We start from the raw sequence: 17,972 nt of genomic DNA on the forward strand, positions 1-17,972 counted from the left end.
ACTACCTGGTTGATAGTCTCCCACCTAGCTAATGAGATTGCCTGTACTTTATTCCCAATACTGACTGATATATTACATTGAGAGGTACCTCTATACAAGGGGCTTTTCTTGAGACTGCTTGTTAGTCAGTACATGGCTTTGGGATTACACAAGTCTACTGGAAGGGTTGCCTCTTTATGTTAATCTGGCATGGATCCCGGTGAGCTTTCCTGAATGAAAAGACAGAGAAATTTAACCAGTACCGCACTTTAAAACTACTAGTCTTCTTCCATTCCAAGACTCCCGCCGGGTTCACATATGTGCACATCCCACATCCTCGAACACCACAAAGCTATCACTAGAAGCTGATGGTTGCGCACTCCAGCTTTCTTTTTTGGCCTCCTTTTTCTATAACGTTGTGACTCATATCGGTAGCGAAGTTCTCCGTCCAAAACAGAGTCTACAATCCTACACACACTGGCTACATCCAACAGTTGATCTCAAGAACACGCCAACAAGAAGAGATGGTGGTTGACCCAGAAATTGCTGCATTTGGTTGTGACAAGTAGTTGAAAAGGTTGTCCACGGAACTGAAACACCAATTTTCACTACAAGGTGTTTTCACTGTAAACTTTACATATAACAAATTATCAAACAATTTTCAGTGACCGTATGAGTAGTACAACTTTCCATATCCTAATTTAGTCAGGTTTGCTGCCTACCTTAGACACCGTATACACCGCACGCTGACAATCGACTCAAGGCATTTTGGATACATTCGGCAATTGTTTACGGGAAATATCCTGGAGTAAAGACTCACCAGTATTCGCTTGTTTCATCTTCAAAGTGTAGTGGATTAGCATGGCTTTTGTGGTTCTGCATATTTTTTAACTTGCCCTTTGTTCACTCTCAAATCTTCGTGATTAGCACATGACGTTGAAACTCGTCGATAATAAATTCTTTAACACCGCTGAACAGCCCTTTCGAGATCTGTTGCAGATGCAGAGTAGTCGCACTGCTGATACAGCTACCTGTAACTTTCAAATAGCACTACCTTTCCTAAACCCGGGATCTTCTAACTTCTCAGTAATTTTATCACGCTCAAACAGCCCTTGAATACACATAAACTGATTGTGAGCACATACACCTGGATAGTGTTTGTATTGGAAACGCCACTCTGCTCAAAGGGATTTAGGGCAGTATGGCGGATCTTGTATATTTGAATGTGTCGGGCAAGACGTTTTTAAGTCATAAATTCATGTGTATCATTTTATCGAGTATTTTCCACTTGCGTGATCTGTTCCAAAATTGAGGTGATCAACAGTTCATTTGAAATAACTCTGTCAGGTAACTAGTGATATGGTGCGCAGTTTGAACCGAGGTGTTCTTATTTACGTGTTTAGTAGCATTCTTTAACCTTTGGGTAATTTCGCTAGATAGATCAAGTCCGATTTCGGAACCAACTTTGTATGTACCAAACAGTACAGTATGTCTCATCGTCCTAAGCAATAAATGGCATGAAAGCTGAGGAATAGTGAGTGTTTCTAAAAGCTTTCTATGCGTCATACATTTCTGTTACACCACTGTCTGTTTATTGCATTATGCTTGGTCCTGACAACCTGTTGATATGTCTTCTTAAAATGAGCTGACTGAAACGGGTTTGAACTTTTTAATGAGTATGTTTGATCGCACGCTATCTAAACCTGTCCCTGGAGTTACAATGGAAGGGACATTTTTGTGCGGCTGACTTCAAATCCTCGAACTACTTTGCGCACAGTAAAAACAGCAAGGTTCGGGTATGCTGTCGACGCTCGATTGAGAACGATTGAGAAAGCTACAGTAAGGAGAGATGCAAACAAAATCTGAAAAAATGTGATTACGTGATTGAGTGTACACAGGGGTTGTTGCTGAACGTAAGCAAGGTTCACTGTTGCGATTAAAAAGTGCTTCTTGCGCTGGTTTGGTCAAAAGGGGCCTTTTTTCCTTTAGGAAACCCGATATTTTAAGGCTTTGAAAACAAAATCTTCGCTTCTTTTGTTTTTTTCCAATGTTTCATTCGCTTACGATAAATGCGATTTTCATTTTTAGTAAGACAAACGAGAGAGCTTGACTGAAATGCTCTCTTTTACGAGGGAACACATTTGGTAACCACTTTACTAGTTAGAAGTACTTTAAGAAATGAATCTGGGCAATTTGGACCCAAGTAGAACATAGGTTTGACGGACCCTCGAAGACTGTGCTCACCTGATAAGCTCCAGGAAGGGTGAAACCGGTCGTGAGATGTCGAAGAGTTTCAGTAACCTTATAAGTAGTGCATTATACTTCACTCCGTTTTCCTTCCTGGAAGCTGTCGGTGGAATAACACTATTACTGACAGATGAACAGAACAGCCCATATGGGCCGCGGACTGAATGTTGGCTTACGGCTTGTACCTTGTTGGTTAGCAGGGAAAATTTCTCTTGCTCCAATATTGGAGACTATTGTCCAAAAGATGACCACCAGGTTCTAAACTGACAAGTTAATCGCCAAAGTGACTCTATACTGAACGGGTTTACTTGGGTGGTGTATTGAAATAACTGAGATAGTTAAAATAGATGCTCTATCAAAAACTGAATTACTACAACTTGTAAAATATCCAACCAGATCCTTCTTGCGACTAGGAACATATTCATGAAGCTGTAGTATATTCCAATCAGATTTAGATTGCTTTTCACGGGCTCTCTTGTTTGCCTGCATTATGATCGAGATAACACATTTGTGGACAATTTTCACACAGAGTTGAACTTTGTCATGCGCGTGCGCACGTACCGGTGTTTGCTACGCGTGAAATACCTAGGTAAGTAATACGCTTGCGTGAGTTATGGGAATGATATGAGCTATGTTTTCCAGCAGGTCTACCATAATTTGCTGGTCATTAACTGGCACTGGTCCATTTGATTCCTTTGATGCTCCGCTCACCCCGGCCCCCAATTCAATGACGTCTTCCCATGGGCTCATCAACGATGTACTACTCATTCATCATTTGCCAAACGACCTGAATTTGCTATTCTATCGTTTGCTAAAATAATTCCCTTATTGACAACAGGTCACACTTAGGCGCCATGTAACCAGTCCTCCACCCTGTGTTATACTATGCATAATCGTGTTCTGCTTTGATGCTCACCGCTTTTCGTGCGCTTTGCCATTAGATCGCAAGCGACTGGTTCCAGCACATCGTCTCTTTGCGCATCATTTGTTGTCTGCATATTTACAATTGGCGCTGCAGTGGAGTTCAAGCAAAATCCGAAGTTCTGTTGTTTGGTCGCAACGGGTCCAAACTGTCAGCTCTACGCCATGTGGCATGGAAGCAAAACACTTCTCTGGTGGATATGTATCTCAAAAAGGGAGAAATCGTTAGCCTCGTGGAATTTATTCTCTGAAGATGTAGCCAAAGTGGGCATTGTGTAGAATTCACACTGGAATAAAATTTAGACTGTAGTTCGGTACCCCGGTCACCGCATCTCATTTAGACTTAATGTGGGAAACAATTTAGTGGCCCTGTTAACTAAGGGTGCCCTCATAAGCCATCAGCAGAACGCTGGTACTTTGTGCATTGGTTCTGACTTGACTACCATATTTGACCGAACTGCATGAAGCATACTGGTCAGCTTGCATATACATTCGATGAAACCTCAACCCTGTACACACTGTCCGCTACTTTTAGTTTTTATATGTAAGTGGGCATGAACCACACCTAAATCTCCACTTGATATTAGAATTCTCTTTGGAAGAAGGCCTTTGCGCCATACCAACATTGGGGATACTCCAAACAGCTTACTACAAAAAGCATGTCGGAGGCTGTGAGCATCTTCAAAACTGTAGAGGATAATGCATCAACCGGCCAAAGTCGACTGTTTGTATCACAAATGCAAGCGTTCAGGTTGCCAAGACGACCCGTAGCTGGATACTTGCAATAAGACTTGCATGTAGGAACTCGTGGACATGTTCCTTTTTGTAGCGAAACAGCACATCAAGTTCATGAGTTCATCGTCCCTGTGTTCCCGTAATAAATTCACATATGTTTTTGTGTATCACCAACGTCCATTTTTCTAAAGGTCGTTTGTCGAACATCTACAATAAAATATTTTCATTACTCATCAGTACATGTCAGCCAATGTAGCCCAAAGGTACCAACTTGGTGTACCAGCTCAAGGCAAATCACATGAAGCCAAACCCACTAAAATTTGCTTGCCGGTTTCGGATTCCAGATCTCCTGGTCGCAGAGACTCTTGAGGAGACTTGAGCGTTTTTAAAAATGACGGTTTTTTTCTGCGGAACACCACCCTGAAATATCTTTAGTTGACTACCTATCTTAAATTTGATTTGTTCTTTTACGGTCAATTTATATGCAGCTTACCACACTTGGTAAGCAAAATGCAACCGATATTCAGGGGAATACCTTGCAAATAACTCTCTTGCCTAGTCTAAGATTAAACGCGGTTAGCAGCGTGCAAACCCGTGTTCAGTAAACATCTCTCTTCGACTCAAAATTGACAGGTTGAGGTCCAGGGGTCAGTTGAGCTCCAATTGGGTTTCACCTTTTTTACTTCGATTGGGTGACCTTCAGCGGTTTCTTGCGGTTCAAGCAAATTTGAAGCATGCCGAGTTTTTTCAGACGAATAATCTGTTAGCTTTGGAAAAGGAAGGTCTCGAATCTGAGGAATGGCAGTATGAAATAAAATGTCCAACCATTACGAGGGTCAACCACTCAACCCAATCTAGTTTACAAGTAGTCAGATGACTAATCGAATGAGAGCGCTCACATCAAAAGTCTTAGGTCCAACTGAAATTTATTAACTAAGCTAAACGGTCGGCCGCTGGCCGGTTGTGTAAGAAGTAGTGTGAAATCACTGATTACAAGGTCACGAATTTGATTCATTTGTGTTTACCTGAGTTTTCACAGCTATTGTCGTGTATTTATGATAAGACGGACCACATTCTCCCTAACTGATTCGCAATTAATACTTGGGAACAGCTATACTATTGAAGACTGTCAAAGTCACAAAAAAGGCCGGCAAGGCTGGAAAAACTAGGGTAATTTTTATAGACGTAACACATGACTCATAATGTTACTGAGAGCCCCCCGACATTCCGAAACATGTTTGGCCATTTTTGAAACTCACCAAGCAGACGCAGTACCCTAGTGACCCTCGACTTTGTTTTCTGGTTGAACCCAAGTTGGAAGGACTTCAAGAAATACTTTCATTTGCACATTCATTTGATAAAAAACATCATACGTGAGAGATCCAGCTGGAATTCAGGTGAGCCTTCCGTAAAAAACAAATTGGTATGCAGATGAGCAAACTTCCCGGGCAGTTTTATCGGTCCAGTGATCAACGGGCAAATTCAACGACGAAATCTTTCAGTAAAAGATAACTGAACTGAATTCATGGTTCTCCTAACTAGAAGGTTAGCACTCAAACAGTCTGATTTTTGTTGGGCCTAGTTTCAGAGTAATTAGTGCATTCTTATTAGTACAACTGATAAGATGGTGGTAGTGTTTGGATTTCGCACTTATTTTTCAAATAAGAAACATGTTATTCAACATACTTGAAGAGACTTTACTCATACACATAGTATGAACCTGAACTAGGTCAGGAGGCCGTCTTCAGGGTTTGTAAGAGAGATTCCTAAAATTTGGGTACTGAAAGTGAGAACGAACAGTACAATCAAGCTGTAACCTAGAAGTGTCACAGGTGGCTCGATTGAGTTAATCTAACAGAACTTGGCAGTGTTCCAGTAGGCACCAGTTCACATATTTTCACATTTTCTTTTTTAACTCAGGTAACAATAGGTAAAAATACATATTTCGCTAAATCAGTGCAATTTTGGTTCAAGTAGAACGCAAGGTTGACGGAAACTCGGGCACTGCGACTACCTGATGAGCCCCAAGATGGGCGAACCCGGTCATGGGTTGTCGAAGAATTTTCAGTAGCCTTATGAGTAGTGCATTACATCCATACAATTGAAGTTATTTCTCAGTCTACAGGATACGGTAGATATTGTTGTTTGTAGGAAGGCTGATATCATTTAGTAAGTCAAGTCATGAAGAGTTTTGTGTGATATTAATTAATTCTCAGAAGTGTGTTCAGATTAAAAAAATGCAGTGAACTGTCAAAACTGTCGGATCCTCTCCGTCTCAACATAGTCTATCTATCGTCCTTCTGGTGAGAGGTACAAATCCGCAGTCCACTGTGTTTCCAGCGTGCGCTAGTAGACTTGTGGTACTACGAAGTCCAAACCCCTGAACGATCAAGGATATACACTGCTGGTGACCTCTACTGAGAGCGAAAATCTAGTCCAGTGTACTACCCCTTTGGTGTGGACCCACCAAATAATTAGGCCAGGACAGGAGGACGATCGTTCAAACGAGGGTGTTATGAAAGTGAATTCGACAGATCCCGCAAATACCAAGAACAAATATTTCAGAGTGGCGTTTGTATCTATCCCTTTGAAACAACGCCAACCAAATATGTGTGCTTACTCTGTTGCCGCTCACAGACATTGGCGTGTTTTGATATATGACAACCTATAAGCTCTGAGTTACCATTTCTCTATGCGTAGACTTATTTTTCTCAGCGACTGGCTCAGGCATTTGTCTCTATGATGCACAGCCAAGAACGAAAAAGCCACGCAGTCACACGCAGAATAGTCCGTCAAGACCACTCATTTAGTTGATATATCAGTCAATAAATCGGTCAATCAGACTGGTTGAATGCCGGCGGGACTGCTTTCATGTGCGAGCACTTATAAGTCGTGATAGAAATCAGTCACATTCTTTGAAGCCGTTACGGTTTCTTGTGATCTTCACCGACGCATGTCCAGTCAAAAGTGACTTAAATTCGAAGACGCCTATGCACTGGAGCCATGCGTCACCCATGCCTTTTGAGTCTGCTGCAGACACAAGCGTGAAAAAATTTGGGTTGACTTTGTCAGCTGATTAGTCTGCCGTCGTTTAGTTGAAGCCCTACTTAAACGGAATAACTGAAGACACATATTTGACGACAGTTAGGGTTTGCACGTTCGACAAATGCCAAAGCAAACAGACATTTTTCTCCTTTCTGTCCTTGCCGCCGACTTTTATGTGACACAAAGCGTCTGGTTCCCTTGACCGGATATTTGTGAACCATACCTGTAGCTCCAAGGTCTGTGAGGTGAATTGTAATGAAACTATGTAGAGCCTATTTCAACTGCATTCGTAAAGTATGTTCTCTTTAGATGGTTGCTATTTGAATACCGTTTAAGTTGAAAATCAGCTTCATTATGGCTAAGGTCGATATGCACAAAATTCTTTTAGAAATCTTCTTGCCCTGGACCAAAAATGGGTAAATATTCACTGTTCAAATTGCGCTAAATGATGGTGAAATTCATTTTTGATGTACATTCGTGTGTTAAGTCTATATTGGTCTTGTGAATTTTGTGACCATAGATGTAGCCAAAAACCCTCCATAGCCCAATAACTCACACGGTTATCACGTGAACCCGTCCTGTGTATGACTCGGGTGGAAATTTGCGTTCTTGTGCATGCTGACTGACTAAGATATAACATGTGGGCATTCATATTAGGAATTCTTCATTACTATTTTTATACTATTTCTGTTTACATCCCAGGCTGAAGTGATATACCGGTCAGCAAAGAAAGCAAACTTTTCATAAAGGAAACTACTCACAGGGTTGCTGAAAACTCCTCGACGGCCCACGACCGGTTTCGCCTTTCTTGGGGCTCATCAGGTAGGCGCAGTCCCCGAGTTTCCGTCAACCTTATGATCCACTTGAACCCAACTTGGACTTTTTTTCGAGAAATACACTCATTTGCAAATCAATTTGCTCGAAGAGTTTGCAGCAACCTTCTAAGTATTTTTCTTTATAAAAATGCACTGCGAAATCTCGAATATCATGTCAACTGAATCATGGGGCGGTCTGTGTGCAGCACATCCAGTTGTAAAATATCATAAACGAGAGATTCAGTTGAGTCTCTTGTAAAAATCAAATTGATTTGCAAATGAGTGTATTTCTCGAAAGCAAACTTTCTTGTGAAGACAACTTCCGTATGTGTGACACTCCCGTATAGAAATTCGACGAGACAACAACTAATTCACCTTGATATCCAATAAGTCATTCGTGGTAATCAAAGTGAAATCGATGAACATGATATGCTAATATTTCTGCCTATTTTTGCGCATTTCTCTGAGGCGCTACAAAACTCGATATGACTGGACTCAAACCACTTGCTTGCAAATGGACCAGTTGACGTGGTGGATAAATATATGTATCCCGTCGGTTTTGCGTCTCGGGGACTCCCTGGAGACGACAGCACTTTTCAAATCTGCAAGTCAGAGCGATTTTCCCAGACTTCAACGCCAGTTGGTCTGTTAAGAACAGAGTAGTAGAAGTAGGTGTGTAACACACAGATAACGGAGAGAAAACACGTGAACATCAGTGCTGTCAATCGCTGCCTCGATTAGATGAAGACATTTCACTAGTACAGTACCACGGTAACACCGATCACCTCGCAAAAAATTATTCTGTCTATTAATGACAAGTTTTCACACCGACTACATGACAATTCTGAGGTTGGAAAAATCAGGTTTTAGGAATCCAGAAGTTCATGGTATCGAAAACAATTTGGTGGCTGCTCCGGTAAGCAAATAAGAGTCGGGTTTTCGAATATCCCATTAGAACCGTATCACGTTGTATTGACCACAGCGTATCATCCCCAGACAGTATTTTAGTTTCGATATTGTCTTGGGAAGTTCTTTGGATTGTATCCTCAGTACTTTCAAGAAATATTCCTTTTACCCCCTTCTTTCTCAAATGCTGTCCAGTCCTCTCTGTCTTCTGTATCATGATGGTGAAACCGTGCGAGTTTCTGTGCTTTGCTCCGAGATGTATCATTGAGACACCAGGCGGAACAACATTCGATGCTATCCGTAAAGTGGTGACTGAGTTGTAGCGCAAGGAAAGAACAATAACAAGAAAAAACGGTAAAAGCAATTTTACTTTATGTCTGCGAAAACTGGTCCCTCCAATTCGAGGATTTTGGGCGTCTTCAAACCTTTGATCATCAGTGTATCTGTGGCACAGCAAGAGCTGCAGCAAGCGTGCAATGATTTGGTGCGTATGTGGGCACATGGTAACGAATTCGAATTGTTAGAGCAGCAGATTATACTTTCTAGGATGCGGTTAGAATATTTATTATCCACCTTTTGCGCAAGAAAGTATTGCTTCCCGTTCCAAGCTACTGGTTTAGAAAAGTCTACCTAGAACTGGACATGACATGACAACTTAAAATAAAAGCTGAGCACTGTGGAATCTTCGCGTCTTCTTGACTGGGGTCCAGGACGACTTAACTACGTCAGCTATAATCCGTATAACGTGGTTTCTGTTGAAATCGGGATGAAATTTCCAGTCGGTTGGTCGACTGACGCTCAGTCGTTTACCACGTCAGTGACAACTGTCGATTGCCATCTTGTGTCTATCCAGCACCGAACAAAAGCTCCCTAATTCTGATCAACTGATCAACTTTTACCAAAAAAGTTAGCCACACTCAGTAAATAACTGCATGCATGTTTCATGCAGATACTGTTCATTTTTCTGACTTGACAACTCGTGGTTGAACTGGATCACAGCGGACTACAGGATCATAATCGATAGAGAATTCTTCAAAAGAGTTCTGAGAATCAGGCCGTGCTGAGGGGGGTATTCAAGGGAGCGGCACTTTGGCATCTGGTCTACCTAACGATATATATATATATATATATATATATACTACATAGTTACGAGGACGGACGAGGATTGAAAGGGCAGAGCACGTTTAGACTGGCTCTATAAGATGAGATAGTCTCGTCTTTCTGGAAGGATTACCGGTCGGTTTCAAACAAACCATTAAAACTACCTACATAGTTACGAGGACGGACGAGGATTGAAAGGGCAGAGCACGTTTAGACTGGCTCTATAAGATGAGATAGTCTCGTCTTTCTGGAAGGATTACCGGTCGGTTTCAAACAAACCATTAAAATTTCCATATATGTCGACAGTTATTGAGCACAGACAGCACCAGATCATGTTATTTGTCCAGTATGTTATCTCTCAGATCTCCCGAAAGACCTCTCTATTGGTACCTTCGTTCCACACCTGACCTCTTCTGAGACGGGCCCATCATTGGAGTGTTTTTAAGGAACTAACCTTAATTAGCCTCCACATGGAGAAAAATGCTTGGTACATTTGATCCATGTGCTGAAAATTATGTTGCAGGATCTCCAGTCACTTGAAGGAACAACTCAGTCTTCATAACATTGATCAGGACGCGCGAGAACTCAGAGCCATAGTTAGCATACCGTCCTTTACTGAAAAGGGGTTTTGCATAGAATCACCGAGTTCAAAACAGTTCAAGGGACCGGAGTGAAATAGCTGGAGGTAGTTTTTGTTGGAGGGAGGAACTTATTTGGGGTGATGTTGCAAGACCACTGTGTTCTTGCTACCACGTTCCTCAAGACCACCCGGTTGCAATACCGTTGAGACCCAGTGTTTTTATTTGTGTGTTTATTTTGGGGGTGGTGTTCAAGAAGAAATTAATACTGTATTAGTTGAAACCCAGACGTAGGAATTCTTCTTGAGCCCCATCTATAGACCTCACTATTTTAGTTGCGTCTGGGTGAAACCTATGCGGAGGGTAGGCTGTCTAACACACATCTAGTTGTTCTCCACTTTCACGAGTAGGTCAGAATACGGGGATAATATCCGAGGAGTTTTGTTTCCAACAATAGTTTAGATTGTCATTTGGCTGAAAGAAGCGATGCTCATGCTACGTTGGTTGGCCGATGACAGCTGGAGTTTGGGTTTTCGGAAATCCCCGTAGTGACAATTTAGATTCCAACTGAAATCTGGTTCTCGCACACATGTGTAACTTTTCAGGTTTACAAATGAAGATATTAGGCATGTGAGCGCTAGAGTACTGATTGACCACTGGCCACCCCTGCGTGTGGTCGGTCTCACTCACTAACCAAACCTTCCAAAACACAAACCTTTGGAAGTCGGTTACCCAGCTGGGATATGAAATACAACCATTGGGTTGGACTATCACCGCGTGAGACCCGTTATTAAAATTACAGGGGCTTTATGTTTGACCTTTGCGGTGGCAAGCAGATAAGACAATGATACACTTGTAAGGGTGGGTCGGGTCTGTGAAAGTAATAGACTGTAGTAAACGTGTTGTCGAAGCGAACATATTTTCCGACACATTATCCAAAGTCGCGATGTCGAATCTCAGCGGCCTCCGATGATAGTATTCAAATAATATAGCCCTGGAGAGTACGAGATTTTCGACACAGATACTTAGATCGCGATTGAGCATCATGCACAAAACAAACAAAGATGTTCAGATTCGTAAAGTTTCGAAAGCCAAATTGGTGTGTTGATTAGGGAGGCCACATGATTCGTGGGGAAGAATTTAGATAAAATGAGTGGATAATTTTCGGGAATACTTACTGGTCTAAAGGGATATAGCGGTAAAATTCTAACACCACACAGTGGTAGGGTGATGTCGATTTTGTACACGACGTTATTAGCATTCTCGTCATTCCACGCCTCCCATATCAGCAGCTGTCCCAAAAAGGAACTTCTGCGGACTAGACCCGTCCTAAACACCTCTCCACAAACACTCTTTAGTTTTCCGTTAACAAACGCAATTGTGGCTATGCAAAATTTTGACAGCTTCTATTTCTATGGGGAATAACATGGAATACAACTGACCGGACGAGGTTACAGTTAGACCAAGGTGAAACATATTAAACTTGGAAATGGATGTGCTTTTGTGCCCATACGTTTTCAACAGGTCATTCGGAAAAATTCGAATCTATCGTAATTGCGATCGCTCGAGTCAAACGGTGTACCGCAACTCAGGCAAACTGATTGATGGTTTGGTAAGTGAGTGCATATAGCCATGGCCATTCGGTATCATTATCAGCGATACGGGCCAGCAACCCTCATTAATGGAGGATTTCGTGGGCATTTAATTACAAATAGGTGATGGGACAAACTATCAAGTAAGTATTCAGTATAGGGCGGCTAACTAACACCCCCATGCGAACGATCTTATGGGGAATTAGCTTTCGGTCACTCATTCACCTGTCGATTGGTATTCTTAACAAGTTACAGTGTCCTCACCAGTGTTGTATGTAAAGCGCGCACTGGGGGGCGTAAAAAGCAGCCCGACTCAGAAGAAGGCATCATAGCATCTGAGCTTGAGGAAATGAACCTTGACCACAGACACTGAAAGAAAGATGCAGTGAAAGCCTGAAAGTGATTGGAGTTCGTCAATATCTGCTTTTGAAATTTACCAACTTCATGGACGGATCATCACCATTATTGCCTACTTCATTTGCATCCGGTAAAATCTGTTATGCAGCATTTAAATCGCACGCGTGGTGGGCTGTACGAACCCAACTTATGAATGGAACGAAAATCCCCTGCAAGACAAAAAAACCTAGTGGGGGTACATCAGGCTAGCCGTAATCGCAGTCTTACAGATAATGAACTAAGGTGTTTGGGTACAACTGTATCTGTCCAAAGCGTCCTTTATTCACACAGGGAACAGGTAGTTTTTCCAAGGAAGTTACTTCCCATTGAATGATTACTGTGGAGGATGCATTACTGCTGTTGGCACCTTTCCATCCAGGCCCGTATATTGCCTGGGCAGAGCCCCTTTTCATGCAAACCATTTAGTTTACTATAACGCAGGTTTATTGATTTCCGACATTCGAGAATTTCCAATTCATTCTGAAATTGTTGCCATTACCGACCAGCCAGTTTGGCAACAAAGTGATTAAGTTGATACTGATTCCCTTGATGGAATACTACCCATAATGTTGCTAAAAAACTATTTAACAGCCAGCAGCTTGGTTCATTCTTCTTCGAAGTCTTCAGATAGGTGTGAGTTTCAGTCAATCTCAGATCCTACTTAAACCCAGATTGAACGCAAATAGCCAAATACACACATTTGGTGTCCAACGGGAGACCCACTGAACCCATCTGAATCTCTGGTTTATGATATTCTTCAACTGCGTTTGCTGTAAAAACACTGCCTCGTGTCTCTTCTGGCATGGTATTTGAGATATCGCAGATATTTTCTTGAAGAAGCACTGCTCACGATGTTCTAAAGACTCTTCGACAACTCACTACCGGATTCGATCTTCTAAGGGCTCATCAGGTGAACGCGTTCATCGACTTTCTGTCAGCTTTATGTCTTACTTGATCCAAAATTAGACTTTTACAGTAATTTGGTGACAATTTTGCAGCACGTTCAGTTGAACAGTATAATAAGCGAAACATTCAGCTGGAATGTAGTACAGTTTTCCGTTAAAACCAAATTGGTGTGCAACTTTCGTATAAATTGAGTTCAACTAAAATATAAGTTTGAGCGAAACTTGGAGACTACGCCTACGTGAAGAACACAACGAAGGACAAAAGTGGTTAGGACAGTCCTCAGCAACTTTGTGTCAATGTTCATTCAAAAAATATACGAAGCTGTAATATAAGGCAGCATTTGTATAGTACATTCGGTTGGAGAGTATCGTATAGATATTTAACTGGAATGAGGTAATGATAATCTTTGGGGTAATTTATTGATCTACAGCATTAGAACTGGTTTTGGCGCATCTGCACCTGAATTACTAGGTCTGGAAAATATCAGCAAGAATTTATCGGTTGGATTTCGTTGAAGATCCAACCATCGTCATTCAGATCCATTTGTACTGAACCCAAGCATGAATCTCTTATCAAAAGATCTCTTCAAAACGAATCCCACCTACTATCGGTTGTACTTTTCAAACGCCTGCAATTATCTGAAGAGTCAAACACGTCAGTCTACTGAGATGAAACGCACGTCATCATCTCACCCTGAGTGACGTTTTCCAGACGTTTCATTTATGATCATGTCCAACAGTCACAGCTTGCCATGCGTTGCCTGTCCGCGAAAATGTTACTCGCATTATTTACCACGAAATGACCTTCATAGATATCTGTCGATCACACACTTGTCGTGTTTTGCAAGGCTGCCTTCACAGCCATTGTTTTGCTGTTCGAGTGTAAAATATTCGTTCACTCTGTCCATAGGTCTCGTAAAGGTAATCCGGTGCTGTTGTTTGGCTGGACTGACTAGAACTGTCATTTATCGTTTACGCATAAACTGAGTGACAATCTTACTGGAAACAGAGTAGCAAAGAATGAGCATGCAACTATTTAATGTGCTTTAAGCGTAAGGTGAAAGGCATCAACAGCCAGTGTTATAAGACTACGACCTGGTAAACTTCCGACATAATTTATCTGTTGAAGGCCAGACCTCTCTCTGTTCCCCGTCACACTGTCTAGCTACACATCAGTTGTTGAGTATGGTAAATGTTTCCCTTTTTGTGGGGAACCGCACAGACTTCCGAACCATGGTATCCAGTTGCATCTCATTGGGCAAATACAACAATAAAATTCTTAAAAAACTATACTGAAGTACTACGTAGTACTGCTGCACCAATGGTCTGAACAACGACACTATTCATTTAGCGGTTGTGAAGTTTTATTGGTAGGTCAAGGCCACACCAGAGCTTCCGAATGCCCCTATTGATGGCAGAGAGGTCATCCGTTAGAATGGTGACCGCCCAAGCTGTTTCGGACATCTGTTAGTGAATAGCTTTTCAACCGATTTTCCAGTGCTCGGTAAATCAGGCTGGATGCCTGGCCACATAAATCTGGTGGTGTTTGTTACGTGTTTGGCAGTTTCACATTTCCGGCAAATCGTTAAATGTTCATTATTTCTACGAGTGGCGTGTCGTTCAACCCACATAGCTTATGGAACATTCGCAAGTACATGAATGCATAACCATGGAGGAACCATGGACCAGCGCTTCATCATGGAGATTCGTAGTGAACGGTCAAGAATTATTGAAGTGTATCGTCGGGTGTGCGGCATGGATCTTTTATTTCTGATAGGCATTATGCAGTGTCACTTATTCTGAAGCCGTCTTGGATGGCAGATTGGGGCTTGTGAGCTGAGCATCTTTCTTCTGTAAACGCATATTGATTCAAACTGATATTTCTCTATGGATTTGCTCGAAAATGATGTTTTAAGACTAACTATAGAGTAATTAGCATTTTACGAATTCTGTTATGATGGCTGAGTAAATAAACTCATCCTTCGTGATCGATTCGATTTCGCTAGCTAAGGAAATCTATGCAATATGGGGCAGCCATCCTGAAAGGAACATTGTCTTGTTTCGAAAGGTGTTCTGTACCTTGCGAAATAGCCTTGACTAGTATTCCGTGATATTAAAGTATATTTATGTTGGTAGTAGTCCTCATGCTTCTAGGCACCCTCCCTACAAAGTAAAGTACACGATTCACTGTACTAGTGAACCTTGTAAGTGTCACCTCGGTATTTATTCACTAACTAATTTTCACATGAGCAGACTTTCTGAACGGCATGTTTCATCTTATTGGTACCACGCCTCACTAACGTTTCGGTTTTACTGTCATTGGTCCCTACTGAGCGATTAACACTTATCCAATGGGACAAAACACTTTGTAGCGTGGCATAGTACTAGCTGAGTACAACCGGTGAACTTAGCCGCAGCTCACCAACCCAGGATGGAAATCATTGTCAATGCTTCACGGACCCCCGCATTCTTACCTTCCCCTTCTCCGATACTGATTATTCTATCATGTTTCGTCGCCTACTCCAAAAACTTAGGATGACTCATTTCAGGAGTTCCATTAAAAAAAGCGTTCAGCTGTAGCACCCTTCCGGTGCCTAGCTGCCGTGCCACACGAAGGAAGCACGAGTGCTGGAATACTGCCAGGTTGCCGAAGCCTAGACAAAGGAAGTCGAGAGGCGGTCAGTAAACTGGCGCTCCAACCACTTAGGCCATCTCGCCCCATTACGCCCCAATCATCTATCAGTGGCACCTAATTGAACTTCTCATTGCTGCACAAAATGTAGTCTTGGAGGCTAATACTCCTTGTGATGAACGGGACGAGTCTGACCTTAATAGATTTTACAACAGCTGCAAAGTCAACCATTCTGAATCCTAAAAATTGTAACATGTGAGTCGAAATGGCTCAATGGAGAGAACTACGCTAGTTATCAATCAGATCAACCTGTGCTCCATCGATTTCCACTCATCAATAAAGTCTGTGGCCCTATCAAACAGCATCTGATCATTGTTTTCCGACAGAAATTATTATAGGACGCGTACTGACATCTACTTAATAGTTTGAGTAATACATAGATCCAATTCATTAACAGATTCATGTCGCACTCTAAAGCAGGGTAGTAAGTTCGAAACAATCCATCGCTTTACCTTATGCTTAGCAGTTTAGACAGAAAAATTGGTTCGGGACACTTGTTTAGCAGTATGGTAATTTGCAATCAGTCGGAAATCGTAAGCCAGCTAGGCGGGCAAGTGAGTCAAACCTGAGAGTTCCCAACACCGACTCACCTCAGACTAGGGATGTCAAGTGCAAACATTAGGATCAACAATCTGATGAAGAATACTCCAAGTGAACATGACATTTTTCAGTCTGGATCGGTCGCTTTCTTTTGGATGAAAATTCCAATATTAAGTAGGCATAATGTGCATTTGAAAGACCAACTTAGTGCAAGCTATTTGACATGGCTGTGAATGTTCCAATCGTGATTGAAACAAGTAAGCACAATACTAAGCGTCGCTTACGCGATTGGGCGATTAAAGCTACCGATTCATTCTGACAAAAGCTCATTGACAGACTGTTTTAAAACTGTGGTCCTCCAGATAGCTAGTGAATCGATAATTCTTCAAAGGAATCCATCATTTTTAGATGGATTTAAAATAGGTAAGTCAAACTAGATTGATTATTGGTGACTACAGTGTGATTCCCTCTGATTCCAACTTTTCAAACTTTAACCGTACAAAGCTTCAGTTTTTTAAAAAAAGTTATTCTTAAATTTTCTAATTCCGCTACTACAGAAGACTACAATCTCCCTAGAGTTGCCCGTTTACTATGCTCCCTAATGCTATCATTGTGAAATTTTGTGGGCCGTCCAATGACTAGAAAACAACACTTCCCAATATGACTCGCTTCACAGTGGATATAAAAGGCTTTAGACAGAGGTAGGCCAGAGGTACATTGCAGATACGTTTACTCTCCTCGGTGTCCGTGGCGGGTTTGTTCAGGCTAGTGAAACGCCTATTCGCGTCGTTGTACACGAAGTCATCGACAAGGCCGTTGTTACATTAGCTCGCACGTAGACGTGCATATGATTGGTAAATCACGCCTAACGGTGAACAGTAATTTTCAGGAAGTCAGTTGGCTAGGTCCCTAGTGAGCAAAATGACTTCCTTGAGCATGTATTGCACAAGTGAAGCAGTGGCAACTGCATCAGACACCTAATGGTGAAGCCTGTTGAGGAGAATCCACTTACCTATCACTTTCAAAACGCCACTTCGAATTATTCCTATAGACATCTGCCAATATTTCCTCCTTAATTGTGAGTACGATGATGACAACGATTACACGCCGTTTCCCATCTACTCCAAGTTTCATTGATTCTAACTTCGATTTTTTTTGTGGGTTCCACCAAGAAGATTATCTGAATCAACGCAACATTTTTGGCATCTTGTAGGATGTTATACTGAACATGGTCCATTAAGCTACTCACTAGTAGTCTTCTCTGTCGTTAGGTACGTTCAGCAAATTTGCCATAATGCGCTGCAACCGCATATGAGCATAAAAACACTCGCTTTTCTCCCGGCATGTCATGCGCACATGTATCGCAGATTCATAGGTTGCACAACTACCATCTTCCAGATATTGCGCTAGTCTTGGGTTTTTCGGTACTAAATATATTCACCGTTAATGCAATTGTACCTCTCTGGGATAAGACTCTTGTAAGAAAATATCCCTCAAAAAGCACCCTGAAATGGTGAATC

General features: G+C 41.9%; 1 protein-coding gene across 1 annotated transcript in view; it reads right to left on the minus strand.

Moving 5' to 3' along the window:
• The window catches only part of T265_00956 (hypothetical protein), a gene marked incomplete at both ends in the record, with an annotated part of 31,059 nt that extends 13,473 nt beyond the window's left edge, over nt 1–17,586 (minus strand). Inside the window, one exon of the mRNA XM_009164871.1 lies at nt 17,465–17,586. Within this exon, the coding sequence (XP_009163135.1) occupies nt 17,465–17,586 (122 nt within the window). The remainder of the gene's footprint in view (nt 1–17,464) is intronic.
• Between the last annotated feature and the right edge of the window lie 386 nt (nt 17,587–17,972).

Source organism: Opisthorchis viverrini, assembly GCF_000715545.1.
Source record: "Opisthorchis viverrini unplaced genomic scaffold opera_v5_10, whole genome shotgun sequence".
Taxonomy (NCBI): Eukaryota; Metazoa; Platyhelminthes; class Trematoda; order Opisthorchiida; family Opisthorchiidae; genus Opisthorchis; species Opisthorchis viverrini.